General features: G+C 38.4%; 1 protein-coding gene across 4 annotated transcripts in view; it reads left to right on the top strand.

The window, feature by feature from the left end:
* Positions 1-1176: 1176 nt before the first annotated feature.
* Positions 1177-25627, top strand: part of Slc10a7 (solute carrier family 10 member 7) — a 244876-nt gene continuing 220425 nt past the window's right edge. For 2 of the 4 annotated variants that reach the window (XM_047567467.1, XM_047567466.1), the window contains exons 1-4: positions 1177-1502; positions 7751-7833; positions 14725-14861; positions 20680-20755. In XM_047567467.1, the coding sequence (XP_047423423.1) occupies positions 1403-1502; positions 7751-7833; positions 14725-14861; positions 20680-20755 (396 nt within the window). In that variant the 5' untranslated portion in view covers positions 1177-1402. Of the gene's footprint in view, positions 1503-7750; positions 7834-10253; positions 10527-14724; positions 14862-20679; positions 20756-25627 lie in introns of those variants that run through there. The other 2 variants (XM_047567469.1, XM_047567468.1) reach the window with 2 other exon arrangements.

Here is a 25627-nt window from a genome sequence, read left to right as displayed (position 1 = left end):
AAGCTAAATTAAACAGAGAAAATTACATGATGAGTCTCTTTCAAGCTTTGCATGAATTCGGAATTGAAAGTCTGGCATCACCAAACAATCTTAAGTTCCATAGTCAATCATTCAAGTGCCAGATGCCAGGCGAATCCAAAATGTCACAGTATTTTATGTCTTTATTTGGATGCATAATGGAGAGGAGTTGATGCTCCTGCAGTGTGTGCGGGTGAGGAGTCCCTTCATGAGGCTATCAATGTCACCGGTCACTTAGAAAACACTTAAAGGAACTGAGGGGCGGACATCAGGGCCACACCCCTCAGTCCCTCACTACTTTTGCTCTGGAGTCCCTGATGCCCTCCGCAGAGCCGTGCTGCTGCTTAGGTGGTCGGTTCCAGGGGTTAAGCGACGCTCGCCCTGCGGCGCCCTCAGCACTGCCCAGACCCGGAGGCAGGTGCTGGCGGCGGCTGGGAGCGGAGGCGGGTCAGGCGCCCACCCTCAGGGTCAGGCGGCCGACCGGCGAGGTCCCGCCTGCCTTGCTCCGGCAGCGGCGGCTGCTGGAAGGAAGGGGTCCTGCGAACCTGGGCGTCTGCCAGCAGCGCGATTTTGAAGCCACCCACGCAGTCCGCACCCAGGAGCCGCTTTCCCGCGCAGACAGCCGAGCGCGTCTGGGTCCCGCAGCTCCAGTCCGGAACCCAGAGAGCTAGAGCGGCCGCCCCACCCCCGCGCGACGTCAACGCCGGCGTCGGGGAGGCGCCGTAATGTCCCGAAGAAGCGCGCACAAAGAAGCCTGTGCCCAGCCAGCGCCGCTCCGACCAGAAATCCCAGTCCAAATCTTGCACGCCGAACCTTCCACTGGCTCACGGCAGGGAAGAGGCGAGGTTCTCGGTGTGTGCCCGCCCTAGGGACGCAGGCATCTGTGCCTAAAAGTTTATGGCAGCAAGACCCTCGATGAGGCTGGGTGGCTGTGGCGCCTAAAGACAATTCTAGGTCCTCGTCATTCCCGAGCTTTGGCGAGTCTGGGCGGCCGCGGGTCTGTTAATTCCAGCCGGTGGCCAGCCTCCCTTCCCCATCGCTTGCTATTGTCAGTCTGGGCCAAATCTCAGCTGCAGCTCCTCTGTGCTTGGGAGCCTGCGGCCGGAACGGCTATGGGCGCGTGTGCGCGCCTATTAGGAGGCGCGTGGTAGTGATGGCGGCGCTCAGTGAGACTTTCCTGTCACTGGATACTACTACTCCCAGCCCTCCTCCTAGCCACCGGAGCAACCCTCTGGTCTTTAGTTTACAAGTGGCAATTTGACTTGCTCTGCTGCATGTCTGGAGGGATCGAGGAAAGTGTGGAGACGCTCCGGGGATTAAGGGATCGCAGCTTGAAAAGAAAAAAAGCCAAACAGATAAACAAAACCCACCCACCCTAACAAACATGAGGCTGCTAGAGAGAATGAGGAAAGAATGGTTCATGATCGGGATAGTGTTGGCGATCGCCGGAGCCAAGCTGAAGCCGTCCGTAGGCGTGAACGGGGGTAAGTCGCACCTCCGTCGGCCGCGCGGCGGGTCCCACTTCGGAACTGGCCCGGGAGTCTCGGGAAGGAAGGAGGGAAGGAGGGGCGAGCCGCATTCGCAAGTGCCTCTCTGGAGCGGCGACCCGCCCGGCGTGTCCCTGGGCGCTCTGCTCGGTGTCTGATTTACCAACCCTACAGGGGACTTGTCGTTAGGAGTGAGGCAAAGGCATTCGAGTGCAGGTTGCCTTTTCTTCGAGCAATCAATGACTCTGCTCACTGTCTAGGAGTGAGGTTACAGAGAGTGAAACTTAACTCCTCTTGCCTTCAAAGTAGCATCCTATCCCAAGGGACTCCAGGCTGCCAAGAGTTCCTTATCTATCTTGAAGTGGACCTCATTCTCTAGTCTATTTCTGACTCCTCCCCCAGCGCACATTAGGGGAAAAAAAGCGGGGCGGGGGGAGAGAAAAAGGGACACCCTGCCGCCAGCTCAGATTTTGTAGACCACGTGTTAGAGAGTGATGATTTGCTGCAGTTGCTGCCACTCCAGAAACTCCCAAGCCGACTGACACGTTGCACTCTTTCATTACAGGACACTACTTCCGTGTGCTGCTGGGATTCAGTAGCTACACTAGCAGTCTAACAGATGCAGACTGTGTTAGACTATATGCAATGTGTATTTTGGCAAGGAAACGCAGATGGGCTAAAAACCTACTTAACTCTGTATAGTGGAAGCTTTGTAATGTGGCCTGTGGACACTGGTGGGAACCCTGGAAATATCATTAGCCTTTTAGATCCTTCTCCTTCCACCTTTAGACAACCTTGTCCTACTTTCCATCAACATTAATTGAATTTCTTCAGTTCATTTTTTATTTATTTATTTATTTTAGTTGTCAATGGATCTTTTTATTTTATTTATTTACATGTGGTGCTGACTTTGGAACCCAGGGCCTCGCACATGCCAGGCAAGCCTTCTACCACTGAGCCACAACCCCAGCCCCTAGTTCATTTATTTTTGACCTTGTCAATCTGCAAGTTTATTTGTAGGTTTAATACCTAAATCGTACAACAAAGGCAAACAAGGACAGAAGAGAACACACAATTTTTTTGTAGTGTTCATGAGGCTATTTGAAATTGTTTGTACCTTTTTGTTAGAACATAGTGGAAGTGAATGAAATGACCTCTTTGGAATTAGTGACTCCTTCTCCCTGTGACTCCTGATTGCTCCATTTAGAAGTTGCTTTTGAAATTGTTTTGTGCTTTTTATTGTTTTACAGTGCTGGTGATTGAACTCAGGCCCTTGTATATGCTGGGCAGGTGAACTACATCCTCAGCTCTGGAATCGCTTTAAGTGCAATGAATTAAACAATGATTTTGGAGAAGAAATCTTTTCCAGTTATTAAAATTTTTTTTTCTGTCTAGACTTAGTGCAAAAAATGAAAGTACATGACTGTGAGAATAAGCTTGTGGTTTCTCCCTCTGAAGATAAGGGTTTCTTCTTTGACACAGCCTCTTGGTAAGCTTTTGGGAAACTCTTCTGAAGGATGGTATTTCAGGTTCTGTTAAAGGAAGACCCTTCTGTCCCTGGAACTAACTGACAGTAAGATTTAGAGCATGTTTGTAGCGATCTGCAACATACACTTCACTAGTTAGAACTTGTGGCGTTAGATCTGTTTGCTCAGTTTTGAAATGAAATCATTGGTGACGTATGATCTTTAAGTTTAAATCTGCGGGGGCTAGGCTTGCAAAATACTTTTACCTTATGTTCCTTGAATGCTGTGCCAGCAGGAAGGTTGTTGAATGGTGAATCAATTCCCTCCAGCTTCCCTGCAGTGTCAAATATGAGCGAGATTCCATAATCATGTTTCTTCCCTTGGCCTCTGCTTATTGAAGTTTTGGTACATTATTGAATCTTAGAAATATTGTTTCCCATTTCTGCTCCTCTTTATGGAGTTAATGTAGGATGATTCATTTCTTTGCTTAATTATAAGAGACTAGAAGTAGAATATTAAGAGCTGGAAGGAACATACAAAGTATTTTAAGCCAGCGTGTAACTTGCTTTCTTTACTTTTTTGTTAAAGTGCTGAAGATTAAACCAGGACCTCACATATGTGAAACTAGTGCTCTGTCACTGAGCTACATCCCTAATCCCTGCACTATTTTTAAGTCTAAGACTTTTTAAAGTATTGCACATATGTATGGTCGAACCTCCCTTAAAAAAAGTCTTTACTGACATCTGGTGAGTTATTGTGATAGGAAATTTATAGATTTAGTAATCCTATAATTAGACAAGTAGAATAACTTTCCAATGGGAATAAGTATAGTAGATATTAGTTATATAACAAAATTCTTAGTTCTCTGCTCTTTTTACTTCTCGTTCTTTCTCTTTTTTGCGGGGAGGGTATTGGGAACTGAACACAAGGATGTTTTGCTACTAAGCTTCATCCCCAGCCCTTTTTATTTTTTTATTTTTTATTTTAATATAAGGTCTCATGAACTTGCTGAGGGTCTCACTAAGTTTCCCAGACTGGCCTTGAACTTGGGATCCTCCTGCTCCCCAGTTGCTGGGGTTAGAGGCATGCACCACTGGGCCTGGCTTAGATTTCATTTTTAGATATATAGAAGGTTGAAAAGAAGATATAAATATGTAGATTCAGAGGTATGATAATCTGTTCTAATTGGACCCAGGGAAGCCCTGAGCTATTCTTGCACACTTTAGAGTTTATGGCTATTCAACACTGTGCTAATCATTCTTGGGAAGAGAAAGGTTTACTTCTTTGGAAGTACAGAGGAAAGTTTGTCCTTTCTATGTGTGTATTAAATCATTGTTGTTAATAAGACATTAATCCTAAAAGGAAGCTGCTTTGTTTTTCCATTAAAGAAAAAACTAGAGCTGAGCATGGTGGCACATGCTCCTAATCCCAGTGGCTTGGGAGGCTGAGGCAGGAGGATCATGAATTCTAAGCCAGCCTCAGCAATTTAACGAGACCCTAAGCAATTTAGCGAGACTGTCTCAAATAAAAAATAAAGAAAGGGGCTGGGAATATGGTTCAGTGGTAAAGTGCCCCTGGGTCCAGTCTGTAGTACTAAAACAAAAACAAGAACCAAAAAACTAGAAACATGCTACAACCTAAATTTTTTGCCACAAATATCTTAGAATATTTTAGAGTATATTTGAAAGCGTAATTTACTTTGATAATGAGTGACTTTTGTGAAATGGTAATAATTCCTTGCTTTCTTAAGTATTCCAAACATTTTCTCTTTCTTTCTATTAGAAATCGCCTTATTTTTCAGTGGACAAATTTTCTTTTGATTGTGCTACCCCATTCCATTTTTGTTGATGAACATTTTTTGAATTTTGTTTAAAAGAAAAGTAAAAACATATTTCCAGTTTAGCCATTTAAGATCTGAATCTAGTTATTTTGGTGACTTGGAACACATAATTACTAACTCAAGGAAGGGCCAGATAACATTTTTGTGTGTTAGTTTCAACTCTGTCCTCCTCAAATATTTGCCAAATTTTTCTTTCTGTTCTAGGTGACTTCTAGTTTTGCATTCCCAACTTGGATTATCTGGTAGTCTCTTGGTTGAGTATGTCTCAGAAGGGACTTATCTAAAGTCAAAATTAATTCCTCTTTCTCCCTTACAGGTATATTGTAAGTAGCCCTGGAGTAGCTTCACCATGTACTTTTGTGGATTAGAGTTATTTAGATGTGCATCTATTATAAAAAGACAATATACCTAGTCTTTAGGATTTAAAATATTGAAAGTCCAGAATTATTTCACTGAATTATGCCAATTAGGTAATAGTTTTGTGAGTTGACATGCGTGTATGTAGAGCATGAGAAGAATTAGCTTCTTAAAAAGTGAAATTATGTGGGCTAGAGGTATAACTTAGTGGTGGAGTGCTTGCCTCGCATGAATGAGACCCTAGGTTTGATCCTCAACTCTGTCAAAACAACAACAAGAAGTAAAATTATTGGTCAACGAAAGTGGATGCCTGAGCTACTACTCCAAAGAGACAAGCAATTCAAGTAAACACCTCCTGCTGGCCGTGCAGATGGTCTTGGTCTCCTAGCTCTCCCCTGCAGCCACATTGCTAAATCTGACCCCTCCTGTATAGAAATTCTGGAAGCACCACTGTGAACAGAACCACAATTAACAAGAATAAGATCTCAAAAAAAGCAGGGCAGAGGAGGAAAATAAAAATGACATGAGTTTCAAAAAGCAAGGTATTTAAAATTCCTAGGAGCCATCCTCTTCCAAAATAAGCCAGATTCCTCGGCTTTAAATTTTGCTTTTAAATCATCCTCTTCAGCTGTTGAAGAAATAGTATGTCTGAGTTGCTGAGACAGATTCACAATTGTTAAAAAAAAGTACTTCCTTAGGAAAGTTGATGAAAAGCCTTTATTATCCCCAAACATCATGCTTTTTTTTACTTGTATTCATCCTTTGACTCCCTTTTCTCAGATCTCAGCAAAATGGTTTATATTAATGCCATGTATATAAAATAATGTATTGCAATGCTTAAGTAGATCTTTGTTTTTTTTATTCATTGTTGTTCTACCAATGCCTAAGACACAGTTGTTGCTCAATAAATATTTGTTGAACGAGTGAATGATGATTTTTTTTTTCTAAGCTTGGTCTTCTGTCCATTTATTGAGCAGTATCTGTGGATACGGTGGAAGATTTTAGAGTATGGAGGAGCCACAATATTGTCTTGTTTTGCTTTAAGGAAAACAAACTAGGCAACAAACTAGTAAGCAACAAATTCCTACACACCAGGTGGCTTAAAACATCAGACATGTGCTCTCTCACAATTCAGGGAGCCAGAAGTCCAAAATCAAGGCATTCTCCAGACTCTGGGGAAGTAGCCTTCTTGCTTACCCAGGTTGCAGCTGTCCTTGGCTTCCCTGCCTTGTGATGTTATAACTTCAGATTCTGCCTCTGTCTCTGCTTGGCCATATGACCCATGTGTGCCTGGATCCAGTTTTTCCTATTATTAGAATGTCAGTCATTGGTTTGTGTGTGTGTGTGGTGGGGGTGGGTGGAGAGTAAGAGTATCAGTCATTGGATTTGTAACAACCCCAATCTAAGAAGACCTCATGTAAATTTGATTATATCTGCAAAGATTTTATTTCTTAATAAGGTCACCCAACCCTGGGTGGACATGACTTTTGGGGAGATACTACTCAATCCAGTACAGAGGGCTTTATAGAATGTCAAATATGAGATGTTCTTGAATTTTAAGATCTTGCTATGTATGGCATATATCAGGGTTTCTCAACTGGGGTATTAATGACATTTTGAAAGTGACATTTTGTTGGAGGGACTGTTTTACACCTCCCAGAATGTGTAGCAGGTTTTCTGATCTCTTCCCATCAGATGCCAGTAGCCTACCCTGCCCCCCTGAAATATGACAACCAGTTTCTAACCATTGGCAGATATCTGTGGGGATAGAATTGCCACTGCTGGAAAACTTATACACAGGTATAATATGGCATTTTCTCAGAATTGCATCTTTTAAAAGAGAATTGTTCTTCGCTTAGCACATTAGGTCTTTAAGCTGATTGTGTACATGTCAACAAATGACACTTAACAAATGATTCCTTCTGTTGTTCTCTAGTGATATCTAGTGATGTCTTTGCAGCTCCAGAGAAGATTTCCTGGAGGGCCAGGCCAGGCCTCTCCGGTTCACTTCCGTGTCTCCACGACCTGACACAATAAGGATCATAATCCTAGCAGCATATGGTCAAGTGTTCTGGGTGCAGTATTGTTCACATGGGAAGTACTCAGTACATTTTAGTAAAATGAACACTCTGGGGCAGAACTGAAGGCATGTATGGATTCATGCTTTTATTCCTACCACCCAAAAGAAATAAAATGACATTTGCTAAATTAGAGAAGGTAGTGAACATCTTTCACTGATTCTCCTTGAGTTCGGGGTCTTTTGATTGTTGCAGCAGTAGTAATACTGTGGTACACTTAGGACCTGTATTGAAGGCTGATGCTTTTTTACTTTCCTGTGAGCTTTCTTATTTTCTAGTCTGAGGATAATGTGCTGGACCAGATAGCCCTGATCCTTACCTTCTGGAAAATCTTCTCTGGGGTGAGGCTGCATCACAACAAATGAATAACTGCTGGGACACTAAGATAACTAGGAGAGGTGCTAATATTTGAAGTAGCATTTACTCTTCTCCAATAGAATGTTCTTTCATGCCAAGTTTTCTACTGGAAATTCTTTTCTGACAGTAGCTCATTTCTCGTTTTAGGACCACTGAAGCCAGAAATAACTGTATCCTACATTGCTGTTGCAACAATATTCTTTAACAGTGGACTGTCATTGAAAACAGAGGTACTGTCACCTATGGGGCATGTGAAAAAAGGGTAGAAAATTTAATTTGTACTTAGGTTTTGAAATTGCAGGTCACTTTTGTAAAGCCATTTACAGGTATAGTCTGAAGGTTTCACTGTGACAGAAGATAACTTGGACTATGGCAGAGGACTGTGTTTTGATTCTACATATTGTTGGAGCTTCATAGTTAAACAGCATGGACTCTGTGGATGGAGTTAGATGAGTATGTTTTGTCAACTTAGTAAGATTCTGCCTCAGAATTAAAAAATAAGTACATAAGTAAAAAGGGCTGGGGGTGTAGCTAGCTCAGTGGTAAAGCACCCCTGGGTTCATCCTCTGTACTGCAAAGAAAAAAAAGAAAAAAGAAACAACATATTGTATTATATTGACTATTAAGCTAAGTAATGGTAATTTAATTTTCTAATTTCACAACTGCTTGCTTTTAAATAACCAAATTTTAGGCTCATTTTAAAAATTAAATGCTTATTCAACAAAACTAATTGAACAAAAGCATTCACACAAATTTACATCCTGGAATACCAAACAGGAGACAAATTATTCAGAGATGAGTAAGAAAGTTTTATCCTGTTTTGTCATCTGTGTGGTCAGGTTGCAAAGGACAGACCTTTCTCTTTGTCTTTTCCTGAACCACTGCTTCCTGCTGCTTCAGGAATTGGATTCTCTTTTTCAGAATCTTCAGTGGACAGCCTGAAGAGACCTCTAGTTCCTTTTTACTACTTGGGAGTTGGGCATACACAAATTGGATTCCCTCCTGCACGCTTATTTTCAGCTTTCCTTGATGAGCGTGACAAAGAATTAGCAGTAAAGGTGGAGGAACCAGGGGCCACATGCCTAGGGGCTCCAGAAACCACCACTTTTCTATAGGTGCCTGGACACAGTGTGCTTTAGTTGGCGCCATGTTCATAGGAGAGGAGATGAGAAAAACACTGACTTCCAGCTAAGGGTGTTTTACTGGACAGGGCCCTCATGAACACCCTTTGAATGAAGAAAGTGGTATGAACAATGTCCTAGTGAAGAAGTGCAATCAAGAAAACAGAAAGTAAGAGTTCAATCAGATAACATATCTCTAATTTGGAAAAAATTAAGATATCCAGTAACACCAAGAATTAATAAATATATTTTTTCTTTAAAAAAATTCTAAGCTAATACATAAAAACATAAAAATTATAAGAATTTTTACATCCTCAAACAGGGTGAAAATGACCCTGGTGCCTGCTGTGCTTGGCCACATTCATGCTATTGGGGGTTAGTTTGGTTTCCATAACTTTTGGGGATCATCTTTTGTTCCCAGGACTCATGCTGTTTAAGTACTTCTTTCATCATAATTTTTAACTAGTTTTCATTTTTTTTTTAAAAAAACCATAGTTTCCATAGTATATCTATTAAATGTTAATAGTTAAAATAAATATTGGTATTTTCCACAGCAAGTCACAGTCTTTGATGCTTATTGGTAATGTTATTTATTGGTCCAGGCTTTACTCAACATGGGATTCTCTTGAAAGTAAAGAAATAGAGACATTTTTACACCTGAGAGAGGAATGAGTAAGATTTATGATTCTTTTTTGATATATGAGAAAAAAAAGAAGAGAAAATATCCATTTGTTCTTGAACAAATCACATAAAGTTATTCTAACAGGCTTATTCTTATACAATTGGGGAACATCTTACTATAAAAATGATTCTTTTTTGAAATGTCTTGAAAAGTTAAAATTTTGGTGTGATGCCTTGCCCTTATTTTCTTTATTTTTCTTTAATTTTAAGTCTGTTTGAATGTAGATTAAATTTAGTTATTTCTTTCTTAGATCACTCTAATAATATGGAAAAAACATGATTTCCTAAGTTTGTATATTCTGTGTCTTATCTGTTTGGTAGAAATCTTTTTATTGGGGTATTCTTTTTGATATAGGATTAGTGTGTAGTGTTTACAACTGGTAAATTGTGTCTCAAGAGTTCGAAATATTCTCACTAGTAACTTGCTGTTCTGAAAATAAATGACATGGGATAGGACTTCCTAAATATGTCAAACTCCAGTTTTTATAAATACCGTTGGTATGAAAGAACCATTATTACAGGGAATAGACCTTTTTTTTTTTTTTTTCTTTTGATCAGCACCCCAGTTCAATATTGGTTTTAAAATGTGGGGCACAGTGACACCGGGAGATAGTTGCTACTGCTGTGGCTCTGGGCTGATCCGACTTGGAGGTCTTCCTGCTGGCCTTGGCTGATGCTTCTTGTGGAGCAGCTGCCTTACCCAAGTCCTCTGTCAGGACCTTGCTCTAACTACGTCCCCTGGTGGCTGCTTAATGGCTACAGCTGTTACTTAGGCCATGGGAAATCTGGCAAGAGTCTTGATGTCTCTCACTCCTTAGCTTCTTACATCATGCTCTTCTGTAAAGCAGCCAACTTTGCGGGATGCAAGGGTTGAAGAAGGAAGAATGTCACAGCTATCAGCATCTCTCTGCAGACCAGCTACTCTGAGCACCTAGGAAACCTTCAGAGTCATCCAGCCAATTTGGATCTAATGATGAAATGCCTTGATCTGTGCTTTATCGTGGTATCTAAGTAGCCATCAAAGCCATTTCCTCCATCACAGACCCTTTTCAGCCAACACAACATTAAGTAATTTTCAAAAGCCATTTAATGTGGTGGATTGCATCAGTGTGTAAAATTAGACCCTCTCTCTTTTCCTGGGCAACCAAACAGTTATAAATTAGGAGGTAGCATCTTGTTATTTTCTAGTTAATAATCCTAAATTAATTTCAATAGCGATAATGATTTGTGTATCCTAGTAGGTCCTAGAATAGTGTATTTTTGCACACAGGAAGCACCCACTAAATTATTGATTTGAGGTTATTTGGAAGCACTTATTTTGGTCCCACTCAGGTTTGATTTATATTGAACATTGCATGTCTGTTTTTCATATATTGATTTAGTGATGTATATTCTAAAGTTTGTTTTACCAATTTATTAAGATTATAAAGGATACCATACTAATATAATGCTACATCTTCAGTTTTATGACTCCGATTTCTAATTTTTGAAATACCTGTTGAAATGGTTTCTGAAATTTTGTTTTATTGAAGTAAGGTCACATTTTAAATTTATTTCATATTTAGCTAACTTCAAACCTACAGTTTCAGAGAATACATCACAAAAGGTTGGGGAAGGGCCAATTCCTTTAAACAAATATCTTTTAAATGTGTGTGGCTCTGAGGCACTGTGCTTGGTGCTGAGGACAGAAACAAAGAAGAGCAGGGGGCTCAGGGCCTGAAAAAGGGTCCAGAGTAGGGCAGAATAAATTTTCTTTATTTTTCTAAACCAATTATGAATTTTTAATCCCTTTAGCTGAAAAATAAGTATAGCAAATTCTAAACTTTAGGCTCATGCTGCTTGTTTCAAGCCCAGAGCTATGAGGCTGACTCTTAGAAAGGGAATCAAATAAAGGTCAAATAAGGGCTAGAAGGGAAATTGGTATGTAATGAAAGTATTTCTATGTCCCAGTCAGAGCCCTGGTTTTAAGCAGTTCTTGATGCTGTCAGTGAGCCTCTGGTATAATCAGTACGTTATGTGGAATATCTCCTTAAGTTTATTTTAATGGAATTTGACCTGTATTACATGTGAATAAACAAAATGTCATGCAGAATCTCCTGTTAAATTATTCATGATGGCATTTATTTGAATATATGACCCTAAATTCTACATGGGTATGTATGGAATGATACTATTTTGGATTTTATAGAGTTTACTTATTTTTTCTTTTCCATTGTTTCCTTTTTTTACCTTTATGATTGTATGAAGAAGATATGGAAAATATTTGGCACTGGGTTTTTGTGAGAGTCTTAAAAATCTTTCTTAAAAACACTTCCTGTCTATTACTTTCCTGTTCTTCACAAGCCCCTGGTGGCCCAACATGGTAGACCATTGTGACTCATTTTGCTGAGTTCTTTACTGTTCCATTATTCTTTTACATATGCAGTTGCTTCCAGTTTTGTTTTTGTTAGGTTAGTTAGTATTTCCTAACTATAATTTTATAACTTTTTTTCTGATTTAAAAAGTGATATTCACTTAATATAAAATGATGAGAAGGAATTAAAAAAACTGCTGTTAATATCATGTGTTTTAGTCCCTTTTGCCCTAAACATGCCTTATATGTAGGATATTTTTAAAATAAAGTTTTCATTTTTAAGCATAAAATTGTATATATGTGGTATATATATGTATACATACTTGGAGGCATATAAGTAAACATACACATTTGATTTTACCTTATTTTTTCCATGTAACACTGTAAAATAATTTTCATATTATTTAATTTTTCTTCATTTATGTATTGTATTTTAAAATAAAATAACATTTTGTTCACTTTAAGAAGGATATGATTTATTCATGTAGTTCATAATCAAAAGGTACAAGACTATATAGGATGAGAAGTCTTCCTTTTACCTTTTCACCACATATCTGATTCTTTTCTCTGGGGACAACCAATTTTTACAGTTTCTATGTACCTTTCCAGATATATTCTATGCAGAGATATTCTATACACATGTGTATCCCACCCCCACACAAGTTGTATTATTTATATTGTTTGGTACCTTTCCTTATTTTACTTAAAAAACGTATCTTGTAGATTGTTTCATATCAACACATCAAGAACCCTGTTTCTTTTCATATGACAAGTAGTGTTCTGTTCTGTGGATGCACTGTGAGATATTTTACTTTTTTACTTTTCTCCTATTGATGGACACTTTGGTATTTCTACAAGGTTTTGCCATTACGGATGTGTTGTAAGGGTTAGCCTGAATATATGCCATTTCCCACATTGGGAACATATGTAAAGAATCAATTCCTGGAAGTGGAATTTCTGGCTCAAATAATATACACATTTTAAGTTGTGATGGATAGTCTAAGTACCTAGAATGATACCATGTGTTTAGCAAGTATTTCATGAATGAAGGAGTGAGTTGCCATATTGTTCTCCATAGGCTGTGCTAATTTACACTCCTGTTGGTGGAATAGGAATAAGATCTCATACTCCCACATCCTCACCAACAGTTTTTTAATAGCTCATAACACTCTAGTTATACTTGAACTATTTAATTTTTCTCCCATTTTTGGACTTAATTATTTAAGTTGTTTTTAGATTTTAGTCTAAAAGATAGTGCTGTGATGATCAATTCTGTGCATGGATATTCATAACTGCTTTTTATATTTGTGGAATAAGTGCCTAGACATGATGTTTTGGCATTTAAGAATGTGAATTGTATTATGATTCTTGATATAGATTCCCAAATTACTTTCTAGAATAGCTGTGCTATTTGATATTCCTCTCAGAAGTAGATGCAAAGGCCTCAGTTATTGCATTCTAGCTAATCATTTTGCTATGTTTCTTTTTCTAAACAAAAAAGGAATATTTATTTGATATTTATAAAGTACCTTTGAGCATATGTAAATGAGATTTGGTTTCAAGACTATTTTGAATTCTGTGAATTTCTGGTCCTCAAGCTTTTTTGTTTGTTTGTTTGTTTGGGGGTACAACTTTAAGAATTCTGATGCTGTAAGGATGGCTAATTTCTTTCAGGCCTAATCCAAGGATGTAATATGGCATCTAGTAGGTCTGGTGTTTCCCAGTGATCCGCTATTAGACCCAGATTGCCAGAAATTCCTTACAAGTCTTCAGAGATGACTTACAATCAAACAGGAACTACTGTATGTCTCCACATGGGAAGATAGCGGGAACTGATGAGACAGATTCAGAACATGGTGCTCAGTGAAAGAGTCTGCACTGACCTACTGTCTGTTATATGGATAAACTTTGGGCAATGTCTGAGTTAAGGATCTCTTGAACATCTTACTTGAACTAGGCATAATCAGTGAATGTCTGACATCTTTGAATATGTTTTCATGGTTACTTGTTTTCAAGGTCTAGGCTTTTTCTATTACTTTCTAAATTTGTCTTATTTTAATTGAATAATCACATAACAAATTCAAATGCAAATGTTTGTAGGTTTATATATATTTGAGCCCTGGAGATTAACTAATTATTCATTTTTAGCTATGAGACTCATAACATGTGGCTGGTTATGTTTATTGTACATTTTATTCCCTCTTGCATAGAGTGCCAAAAATGGGCTTGATACAGATTTTCACTGTGTAGTAACTCTCAACCTCTGTTTCCTCATCAGCAAAATAGAGATAATATTATCTACTTAATGGGGTTGCTGTGAGGATTAAATGAGATAACATGTAAAGTCACACGCTCAGACCATGGCATATGGTTATATTAATAAATGTTAAAGAACACAGTGACTATACTCTGCAGGGAGTCATTTTAAATTGTAGACTATCATTGAGGAAAATGTGTAAGAAATTATTATTTGTAGATTCAGTAACGTCTTGACAAATTGAGGCCTTATAAATTTGGTATAATGAATAGAGATTAATTAATTAAAGTGTGATAGGTCTTATAAATTTGATGTAATGAATAGAGGTTAATTATTATACTTAATTAAAATGTGATAAGTCCCACTGAGATTTTTTTGATTCATTTTTTTAATGTAGATAAGTATGTTTATTTGTTTATGGTGTAAGTCTTTAGTGGTGTCGTTAGCTTATACTGCCTGGTCCAGAGTTTTACACATCTGAATTGTTAGACCATATTGTGCATTTGAAAGAAATTTTATATAAAAGTATTTTGTAACCATCACGAGTACCTTTTTTCTCTCAGTCTGTCTCTTATACATATGCTCATGGATAAACATTTTAAGTATGAAACAATTCAGAATTAAAACCAAATTCATGTGATGTTATTTTAGTCACAGTCTTCTTCAGAAATAGTTTTCTTACCTTTATTTTGTATCCTTCATTTTCCAGGAGCTGACCAGTGCTTTGGTACATATAAAACTGCATCTTTTTATTCAGATCTTCACACTTGCATTCTTCCCAGCGACAATATGGCTCTTCCTTCAGCTTTTATCAATCACATCCATCAATGAATGGCTCTTAAAAGGGTATGTTTAAATCTTTTGAAGGGTGTACTTTTAATGGGTCATGTGCTCTCTTATAAGGAAATAAAAAACACTTAACATCATTGTCCTTTAAAACAATAGTATTTCCTCAAAGAATTGCTTAACAGCGTCTTAAAATACATTCCCATGCTTAATCTTAAGGTCTGAGGATAAGCCTGGTGCGGTGGTGCACACTTGTAGTCTTAGTGGCTCAGGAGGCTGAAGCAGGAGGATTGCAAGTTCAAGACCAGCCTCAGCAACTTGGTGAGACTGTAAGCAACCTACTGAGACCCTGTCTCAAAATAAAAAATAAAAATGACTGGGGATGTGACTCCCCAGTAGTTAAGCACCCTGGGTTCAATCCCTGGTACCAAAAAAACAAAAACAAAAACAAAAAACCTGAAAGGTACTAGGATAAATGCTGTTTTGTGAATTTTAAAGATGAAAAAAATTGAAGGAACTAGAGCTCATAAGATGTATGTGCACATGTGTATTGTTGTAGGTTGTCCACTGGATGCTTTAACTTTGCATTCTGTATCTTAACAAATGTATACAGATAATGATGGTGTGTAGTATTTTTTTTTTTCAAAATGTACAAGAAAGAAAAGATATATGTACGTATTTGTGGGATAAATATTTACTTTTTCTGTTCTGTTTTGTGTTGTTTTGTTTGATACAATAGTTGAATTAACAGTAGATTTTATTAGAATCTTTCATTAAAAAGACATTTGATGAAAATAATTTAAAAAATTAAAAATTATTAAAATGATTTAAAATTAAAAGGTATTAAAATGATTTAAAACTAACCCATTATAGCATCATAGTATGACAGCTAAAACACTGAACTTAGAGCCCAAAAATTGGTTTCTGATGTTATCCCTAACTTGCCTTTGAGCAAAGTTATTTAATAGTTTTGTACCTCAATTTCCCTGTCTATAGAATGTAATCATACTTTTACTTTTTATTTAATAATAATGTGGGGGATAGTAATTGAGATCTCTTATTCAGATCACCTCTTAGCTCCTACTGTGTGCCAGGAGTTATAGGTAATCATGAGAAACAGCAGTGAGCAAAACTGGCAGTGTGCCTGTTCACCTTGCATGTTGGGGAGACTAGGGATATGACTGTCCCTAAACAAGTAAATGGATGAACAAGTTAAAGATAAGAAGTGGGAAAAGAGTGGCTGTGATACGGTTGAAAGCTGCTAGACAGGCAGCCTGGTGATTAATTTGAATTGCACAATTCTTAGGACAGAATGTTCTAGACAAGGGAAGCAGAATATGCAAGGCTCTAAGGCAGCAATAAGCCTGGTGTGTTGTAGGGCCATAAAGCAACCACAACGTCCAGATCTTGGTGAGGTGGAGGAAGGATAATATGGTGTGGAGGTGGAAAGGTCACAGGAGCTGGGTTTGCAGAGCCTTGTAAATAAATACTCAATAAAGCATTCTGATTTTATGGCACATACTACCGGAAGCTATTGCAGGGATTTAAATGAGGGAGAAATGTGGTCTGATTTATATTTGCAACTGAATCTTCTGGCTGCTTTGTGGGAAGTAGGTAGTAGAGGCGGCTGAGAGAAAGCAAGGAGATGAGCTTAGAGACCAGAGAGGTGAGCAGTCGTGCAGTGGAGAGTGGAGTGCACACAGGGTAGATTTTAGCAGAGCTCTCAGATCCCGGGAGTGGAGAGAATGTAGAGTGAAGACTTCTAGGTTTTGGGCATGAGCCACTGAGTAATTGGCAGCGCCATTCACTTAACGGGAGAAACGGGTTAGGAGCAGAGGGAAAATGAAGAGTGCCGTTTTGGCCAGATTGAGACCTGAGAGAATGAGCATTAAATTTCATCCCAAAGCATATGTTCCCACATGAATAAAATGGCATCATTTTACAGCAACATGGTATGTGCATCAAGAACCAGTTGTTGCTGGGCATAGTGGTGTATGCCTGTAATCTCAGCAGCTGGGGAGACTGAGGCAGGAGAATTGTGTGTTCAAAGCCAGCCTCAGCAAAAGTGAGGCACTAAGCAACTCAGTGAGACCCTGTCTCTAAATGAAATACAAAACAGGGCTGGGGATGTGGCTCAGTGGTTGAATGCCCCTAGTTCAATCCCCGATATCCCCCCTGTCCCCCAAAAAAGAACCAATTGTAGTTGTGGGGTGTGGTGGTGCAGGCCTGTAATCCCAGTGACTCGAGAGGCTGAGATTGGAGGAACATGAGTTCAAAGCCACCTCAACAACTAAGCAAGGCCCTAAGCAACTCACTGAGACCCTGTCTCTAAATAAAATGCCAAAAAAAAGGGGGAGTGTGTGATGTGGACTAGTAGTTGAGCACCCTTGGATTCAATCCCCAGTACCATAATCCCATACCACACATACACATACACAGAACCACTTGTTACTGAGTATCTGCCATGGGTAGGACTCTCAAAGAATAGGAAGATATTAACTCAATTTCCTTGTCTTCAGGGAACTTCCAACCTAGTTGGATATGGAGGATAATGTACATGGTTATTTATTATAATAAAGATGGGGTCACCTATGTTTTGTCAAACGAATGGTAAAATCAGCTAAAGGATAAATGGTTCAGCACGGGTTGTATATGCTTTAAAGTAGAAGGTTAAAAAATGGGACATTAGTAAAAGTCAAAGATAAAAATATTTCTTTTGGGCCAGGTCAGCAAAGGTCTGCACTACTGGGCTGAGGAGTTTGGGTTTGAAGCTAGAGATGAGGGGGAGCTCTTAAAAGTGCTAAAATGAAAGTACATAGTGCTAAAAGGTGGTCTTCAGGAAGATTGGTCTGATAGCACTGTACCATGTTTATTATTAGAAGAGTGCTTACCATCTAGTATGCCAAATAAAGCAAGCATATAGTTCTCACCTCGGGAAGTTAGGCTTAAAAAAAGCACATCCTTGGTCGAACTCAGAGAAAGCTCTCTCCCAGCTCACTTCTTCCTGCTTTCCCCTGCCCCGTTGGAGAGTACACACTTTGAATTTTAACTTGAGGGAGTTGCAGACTCCTACCTTAGGCTCCTGTTAAGAAAAGGTATTCTGGACACACTCTCCTCACTTTACCAAGGGATAGTGTGGAGGTAGAGACCATTTGGCACATTTAAAAGTTTCTAGAATCCAGTAAAAAGCATCTTAACAGGAATGATGACTACAGTCATGGAGAAGAATGGAAATTAGGATGTGGTGACTGGTTCATTTACAAGGAGAAAGTGGAGTCACCTATAACTCCAGAATTTCAAATTGGATCGTTAGGTGAAAACTGGTTCTTGTGGTAAATTCACAGGAAAATATTGATTTTTTTTAGAAAATATATAAATTTGTTCTGTAGATCTATTGTACAGCCCAGGGACTATAGTTAATAGTAATGTATTATGTACTGCCAAATTTTTAGGAGAGATCTTAAGTGTTCTCAGTGCACAACACGCACAAAAATAACTTGGTGAGGTGATAGATATGTTAATTAGCTTGATCATGGAACTCATTTCACAATGTAGACATATGTCAAAACATTGTACTTGTAAATATATTCAGTTTTTATTTATCAATTATGCCTCCATAAAACCAAAAGAGAGGAAATATGTAAATTCAATGTTAGACACATTTTGTTTGAGGGAGTAATCTGGCTATAAATTTGGTGGTAGTAGTTAGGGTTAGCAATGTAAATTTAAAAATATTCCTATGGACTAAAAATAAGATTGAAAAGACAGGCAGAAAGCTAGCAAAAAAATAAAAATAAAAGGAATAGTTTAAAAGGAGGTAAATGGGAATGATGAAGTAAGCTGGTGACAAGAAGAAAAGAAGATATGAGTGCCTTGAGAAGCTAGAATATAAGTAGAGGAAATGGAGAAAGGATGTTTGGTTTGGAGATTTGGAGATCACAGGATACTTTCAGATCACTACTTCTAGACTAGTAGAAGGGGAAGAAATCCAATTCCAGAGACATTAAGAGAAAATGTGTTGTGGGCTCATGGAGGTAGAGTATTCTTCAAAGATCAGCAGTGAGTTGCAGTAAAAAATGTAGGATTGTATCTTGAGGAATCAACATTACTAATTTTATTGTTAGTTATCCACATTTGTGTATTTAATCTTCTTCAAGACAGGAATAATATGCATCCTTTTTTGATACTCTTATGTAGTATTCTATTCATATATTCAATATATAGTTCAATACACAATTCAGGGATTTTTCTTTTTTAAGATAGGGAGAATTCTGCTTCTTTGTAAGTTAAAGGGGAGGGACCGAAGAGAGAAAAGATTGACAAAGCTAGAAAGATTGAAAATAAGCAACAGGACCCACCTAGTATTGCCGGCAGGGGAGATAGAAGGCGGAAGGAGTCCTGGATAAGTAACCTTTGACCCTGGATGCCGTAATAAAAGTTCTTAACTCTAGAGAGGAGGCCTTGGGAATTTGGGCGAGTTATGGAGTTTCTCTCTTTAGTTTTCATTAAAGTGAGGAGTATACTTGAGTAGGTGAGAGAGAGTGTGTAAAGTGTCTAGAATAGGATCTAATACAAATGGTAAAGGCTCAGCATTAGTAATGATGCTGGTGGAACCTAAGGAATGTGCAGAGACTGGGAGTTCATAATAGAATAGACTACTTTAGCCTCACTTAGGAAACAGACCTAAGAGAAGACCAAGCTGGGTGTGATAGCATGTACCTGTAACCCTAGCTACTTAGGAGACTGAGGCGGGAGGGTTGCTTGAGTCCAGAAGTTCTAGACCAGCCTGGGTAACCTAGCAAGACCTCACTTCTAAATATAAAAACAGTGGGAGAAAATAAAACAAAATATATTGAATCTAATGAGTTGGAAATCCCATAAGTTGAGCTTTCTTATGTTTTAATCAAAATGAACTAAAACTTTTTGTTGTTGTTTTTTTCTCTTATTTTAGAGCTAGCATAAATTTATAGCATAAAGTTTAGATAATATATTCTTGCAAGAATCAATAAAAGTCATCTGTGAGCAGACTCATTCAAAACCTATTTATGTCAAATGCTCATATCTACTGTGTCCTGTATGAATTTCCCCTTATTTAGGGTAGCTCCTTGCTCCTATACCTTTTCCCCAGAAAGATATATTCTATATGAATTCTGAGTAAATTTTTTATTTTTGGTACTTAGATTTTACTACTCATGGTTTCATTTGTTTGTTGTGCAATTTATTTTGTATCTTTAAGAGAGTAGACTTGTTTTCAGGATCTTAGAAATATAAACATAATTTAAGAAAAACCACATTTAGAATAGACATGAGAATTCACTGCAGTCTAAATTAACATATATGATTATGTCATTCCTATTTCTATAATGACACTACAACATGAAAATGTCTTTTATAAGATGAAAATTTGAGAATTGCTGTTTCATAGAAAGAAATTGAAAATGTAAGTTGTGTTTTATTAAATATTTTTCAACTTCAGATGTACTTTAGAGCTTTATTTTTACTAAAAGGCTTTCTACAAAAAGTATAAGGAACATTTTTACTTTACCTGAAAATAACCTGAGCTTATTTATGTTTCAATGACTGTACTCACTGTAACTTGGCTGTGTTTTGAATTGAACAATCAGAGCTTAAATAACTACGAAACTGAAATCACCCTAGCCTGTAGAATGTAATGAGAGCTCAGAGGCTGTGCATTTACTGCATCTTCTAAGTAATGTTGCTTCATATAAAAATTGTCTAAACTCACCAGGGAATATGCATCAATAAACACTCTCCTATTTTTATTTGCTCAGCTCTGCTATTTTAGAATGAATACAGTGAAAGCTATTATAATTGGGGGAAAAAACTATTTACAATTGGATTTTCTTTTATTTTTCAGTTTGCAGACAGTAGGTTGCATGCCTCCCCCTGTGTCTTCTGCAGTGATTTTAACCAAGGCAGTTGGTGGAAATGAGGTGAGTCCTGGGGGCTAACCTGATTTAAACATAAGTGCGTGCTGTGCTTCTATTTTGTTCAAAACTGTGTTTTGAACCATAGCAGCTTATGAAAGAAGTGGTGTATTCAGATTAAGATGATGCTAAAATTGGTGATGTTGAGTGGAATCGAGGATTTGAGATAGACTAGTAAGATGGGTGAAGCAGAGGTGGCGATTTTTCTACTTCAGTGGGAAATTAGGAGACCAAGGACAGAGAAGTTCAAGGAAAGGAACTTTCCACACAAGACTCACAAACTGCGGACACCCACTATGGCCATTTCTTAGTTCCTATAAAATTTATAATAAATTGGTGGGAAAAGGCTCAATTTGTTTAATGGCAAGTGAAGACAACATAAAAAGGAGAAATCAAGTTGGGTTTCTAAGATGAGTTTAAAGATATTATCCAACTGCTGGGGAACCGTGACAAAAGATTCATGTTTGTTTATTGGGGTAGCAACTGTTCATTTCAGAAGTGATTGACTGGTGATTCTTCCTTGTTGAAAGAACTATAGCCCCTATAACTTTATATTGAGGGATATTTCTTTGTGATGGGTTATTCCTCCTCTTCCACCTATATTCTCTCATTTAGAAAAGAATGCTCCAAGGGCTGAACACAGTGGAGCATGTTTGTAATCCCAGTGGCTCCGGAAGCTGCAGTAGGAGGACTGCAAGTTCGAGGCCAGCCTCAGCAACTTAGCAAGACCCTGAGTTACTTAGCAAAACCCTGTATTAAAATAGAAAATAAAAAGGATTAGGGATGTAGTTCAGTGATAAAGTACCTCTGTATTCAGTCCCAAGTACAAAACAACAACAACAAAAACCAAAAAGAATGCTCTAAGGGAAGATATAATGGGTTCCTTCTCAAGTTCGTTCTTGCATTCTGATTCTTAGCACTAATTTTAATTTTTGTTTACTTTATTCTTTCCAAAAATATAGTACATGCTATATTCTGATTACAGGTTTGTTGAAATATCATTTATCTACTGTAAACTGCACAAATGATAGTCTTTTCATGTTTTGACATATACTCCTGCAAAACCATCACCACAGTTAACATGACCGATACCTGCTGTCTTAACTTCATTTTGGGCTGCTATAACAGAATACCTGATACTGGATAATTTATGAAGATTAGAGATTTATTTCTTACGGTTCCGGATTTGGGGAGGTCCAAGGCCAAGGGGCCTTCATCTGGTGAGGGCCTTCTTACTGCATCATCCCGTGATGGAGGTGGAAGGGCAAGAAAGAATATGAGGGAGGGAGGGAGAGGGAGGGGGAGAATGTGAGAGATTGATTCACAGCCTCAAGTCCTTTTATAATTGGCCTTAATCCATTCTTGAGGGTAGAGTCTTCATGACTTAAAATACCTCCCATTAGGCCCACCTCCCAACACTGTTGCATTAGAGATTAAGTTTCTAACACATGATGTTGGAGGGACATGTTCATCTTTTGTTTTTGTTTTTTGAGATGAGGTCTCACTATATTACCCAGGCTGGCCCTGAACTCTTAGGCTTAGTGGATCCTCCTGCCTTATCCTCTCAAGTAGCTGGACTGGAGGTGTGGGTACCACACCTGGCCTGGGGAACATATTCAAACCATAGCACCCTCAAAAGTTTCCTGTGTCCCCTTGACATTCCTTTCTCCTGCCTTTCTCAGTACCCCTCAGCCCTAGGCAACCCCTTATCTGTTTGCTATCATTGTAGATTAGTTTACAGTTTCTTGAGTTTTGTATAATGGAATCATATAGTGTATACTCTCTTTTCTTGCTCCATTTATTCAGCATAATTATTTTGAGATGATCTATGTTGTGTTTTATTGCGGAGTAATAGTATTTCGTATGTATGTACCACAAATTGTTCATCCATTCACCTGCAGATGGACATTTGGCAGTTGCTGATTTTTTATTATGAATATTCATGTACAAAGCTTTAAGTGACACATACTTTCATTTTTCATGGGAATACTTAGGAGTAAAATGGCTAGATCATCTTTTGACTAAGGAAGAATTATCTATATATAGTTTTTATCTCCTAAGAACAGCTTCTGAAGTAGATAGTTTCTATCCATAATATATAAGTACCTTTCTTTTTACACAGATGTATGTTTAACCTTTTAAGAAATTAACAAACTAATTTCCATAGTGTTTGTCCCCTTTATATTCCAATCATTAGTGAATGGGAGTCCCAGTGTTCCACATCCTAGTTAATACTTAATATTGTTAGTCTTTTTGATTTTTGCCATTCTAAGATGTATATAGCGTTATCTCATTGTAGTTTTAATGTAATTTGCATTTCCTAGTGACTAATAATGTTCAGCATCCTTTAATGTGTTTATTTGCTCTCTATCCATATGTCTTCTTTGGAAAAGTGCCAATTAAGTTTTTGGCTCATTTTCTTAAATTGGGTGGTTTATCATTGGTAAAGTCCTTATCATCACACACATGCATTGTAAATATTTTCTTCCATTCTGTGGCTTGCCTTTTCATCTTCTTACCCTTGTCTTTTGAAGTGCAAGGTGGTAGTGAAGACAGTGAAAGCTAACTGGATTCTGGATATATTCTGAAGTCATAAGATATGCTGATAAATTGGATGTGGGGTGTGAGAGAAAGAGACAGATCAAGAATGACTCCAAGGTTTTTGTCTGAACAACTGAGAGGATGGGGTTGCTGATACAGACAGGAGTACTATGTGATAGCAGATTTGGGAGACTATTATTGGGAGACTATTAGCTTAGACAGGATAGGCTATACCAAGGTCCCTAAGAATGCTAAAATCTCAGTGGCTAGACATATGCATTTATTCCTTTCTCATGGCACATACCACTTGTGGGTCAGTGGGAAGGTCTTTTGCTGTCCCTAAGGGAGGCTGGTTGGAGACCTTTAACAACATGGTACATAATCTAGATGGAACAGGGAGCATTTTTGAGTTGCCACAAGAGAGGGGTTGGGAGGGAGAGAGAGAGAAAGAAAGAGATATTAGAGACTTACAAATGGACTTTTCACTGCCCAGGCTGGTAGTGATACATGGAACTTGTAGTTACATTAGATTGGCCGGAGAAGTCACATATCCTTACCAAAGATTGCCATTCTTGTATCCTGGAGAGGAGAACTGGATCTTGGTGAGCACTTGTAATGTCAGCCATACTGATTAAGAGTTTATTTGTGTATTTTTTTTTTGATGTGTTAAGATGCCCATTATATATCCAGGCATAAATGCCAAGTAAAAGTTATGGATATTAGAATTGGTAGTTCAGGGAGTGGTCTAGACTGGAGATAGAAATTAAGGAATCATCAGTGAATAAATGGTATTTAAAGCTAAAACTGGGTGAGAATACTTGGGAAGAGAGCATAGATAGAAAAGAGAAGAAGCCAGGCATAGTGGTACTTGCCTACAATTCTAACAACTTGGGAGGTCAAGGCAAGAGGATTGCAAGTTTGAGGCCAGCCTCAGCAACTTAGTGAGACACTGTGAGTGGTAAAGCTCAGTGGTAAAGCTCCCCTGGGTTCAAACCCCAGTTCTACTCCTCCCTTCTTTAAAAAAGAAAAAAAAAAAAAGAGAAGAGGTTCATGTACTGAGCCCTGGGTCCCTCCAGCAGGGTCAAGGTAACTAGGAATTATCAGCAGAGTAAGCATAATTAGTGAAATAGAAGTCCAAACAGGAAGGCATATCTGGTGTCTTGGAAGCTATGTAAAGTAGTAGGGTGTAAGCAACTGTGTAAAAATTATGCTGATATATTGTGTTTGTTAAGATAAATTCTGAAAATTAACCTTTGCATAATGATACTTGGAGGTTATTGGAATCCTGGGCCAGAATGTTTTTGGTGAAGCACTGGGGCAAAAACTTGTTTAAAGTGAGCTCAGGAAAAAATGGGAAGAGAAGAATAAGATGCTGCTTTGAGATCATTTGTGATAAAAAGGAAGAGGGAATGGGGGACTGTGGTTAAAGGGCAACGTGGAGCTCGAGATTTTCTGTGTGCAGAAATGGTAGCATGTTTCTATCATTATGTGGATGGTACAGTAAAGAGAGAACTACTGACATGAGAGAGGGAGGGAGGGAGGGAGGGAAGGAGGGAGAGAGAGAGAGAGAGAGAGAGAGACAGAGAGAGAGAGCACTGCAGTAAATTAGATTAAATGAGAGAATGTTGCCCAGCTGTGTGAGTTTCAGTAGGGTTTTATTCATAATAATAAGAGTGAAGGCAGAGTGTGCAGAATAGAGGCTCTTGGGAGTTTCTTCTGATGACTTTTCTAGTGGAGTAGGAAGCAGGGTAGCAGCCAAGTGTGCTGATGGAGTAGGTGGTACTAAAGCTTGAGAAGAGAGGAGAAAATCTGCAGTTGCCATCTAGATGGAGAGAGCAAATTTGCTTGAGAGCGGCAGCACGAGGCCCCATCCGAGAGCCACAGAAGTCAGCCATCACACTTGTATATGTTCTCTTGACCACATTTAGCTTCATGGGGTAGGAAGTGAATTGACAGTTGGTTGGATTTAGCCAGGGTTTCTTATGCCAGTTATTTTCTGTGGCCACAATCTTAGTGAAATAAAGGAGTTATAGAAGTTTTGATCTGGTGCCTACTCCTATGGTTTTCTTTTTGTTACCCTAGAAGAGTTTGAGGAAGGAGTCTCCTTTTGGTATATCTAAGACCCGTGTTAATTAATTTAAAGGTGTCATTTGCTATATTCTCTTAAATGTGATTCCCTAAAAAGGTGTAGAGGCTACACTGACTTAAATACCTTTTTGTTTTCAAATGAATTTTGGCGGAAATTCAAAGTTCATCCATTTCCTTGACATTCCATAGCATTGGATTCCTTTGAAGTGTACTTATATGTTCATTCCACAATAGATATTTAAATTATTT

The sequence above is a fragment of the Sciurus carolinensis genome, chromosome 10, assembly GCF_902686445.1.
Source record: "Sciurus carolinensis chromosome 10, mSciCar1.2, whole genome shotgun sequence".
Lineage (NCBI taxonomy): Eukaryota > Metazoa > Chordata > Mammalia > Rodentia > Sciuridae > Sciurus > Sciurus carolinensis.
The sequence above is the reverse complement of the archived record's forward strand: the minus strand, read 5'-3'. Positions and strand labels throughout refer to the sequence as shown.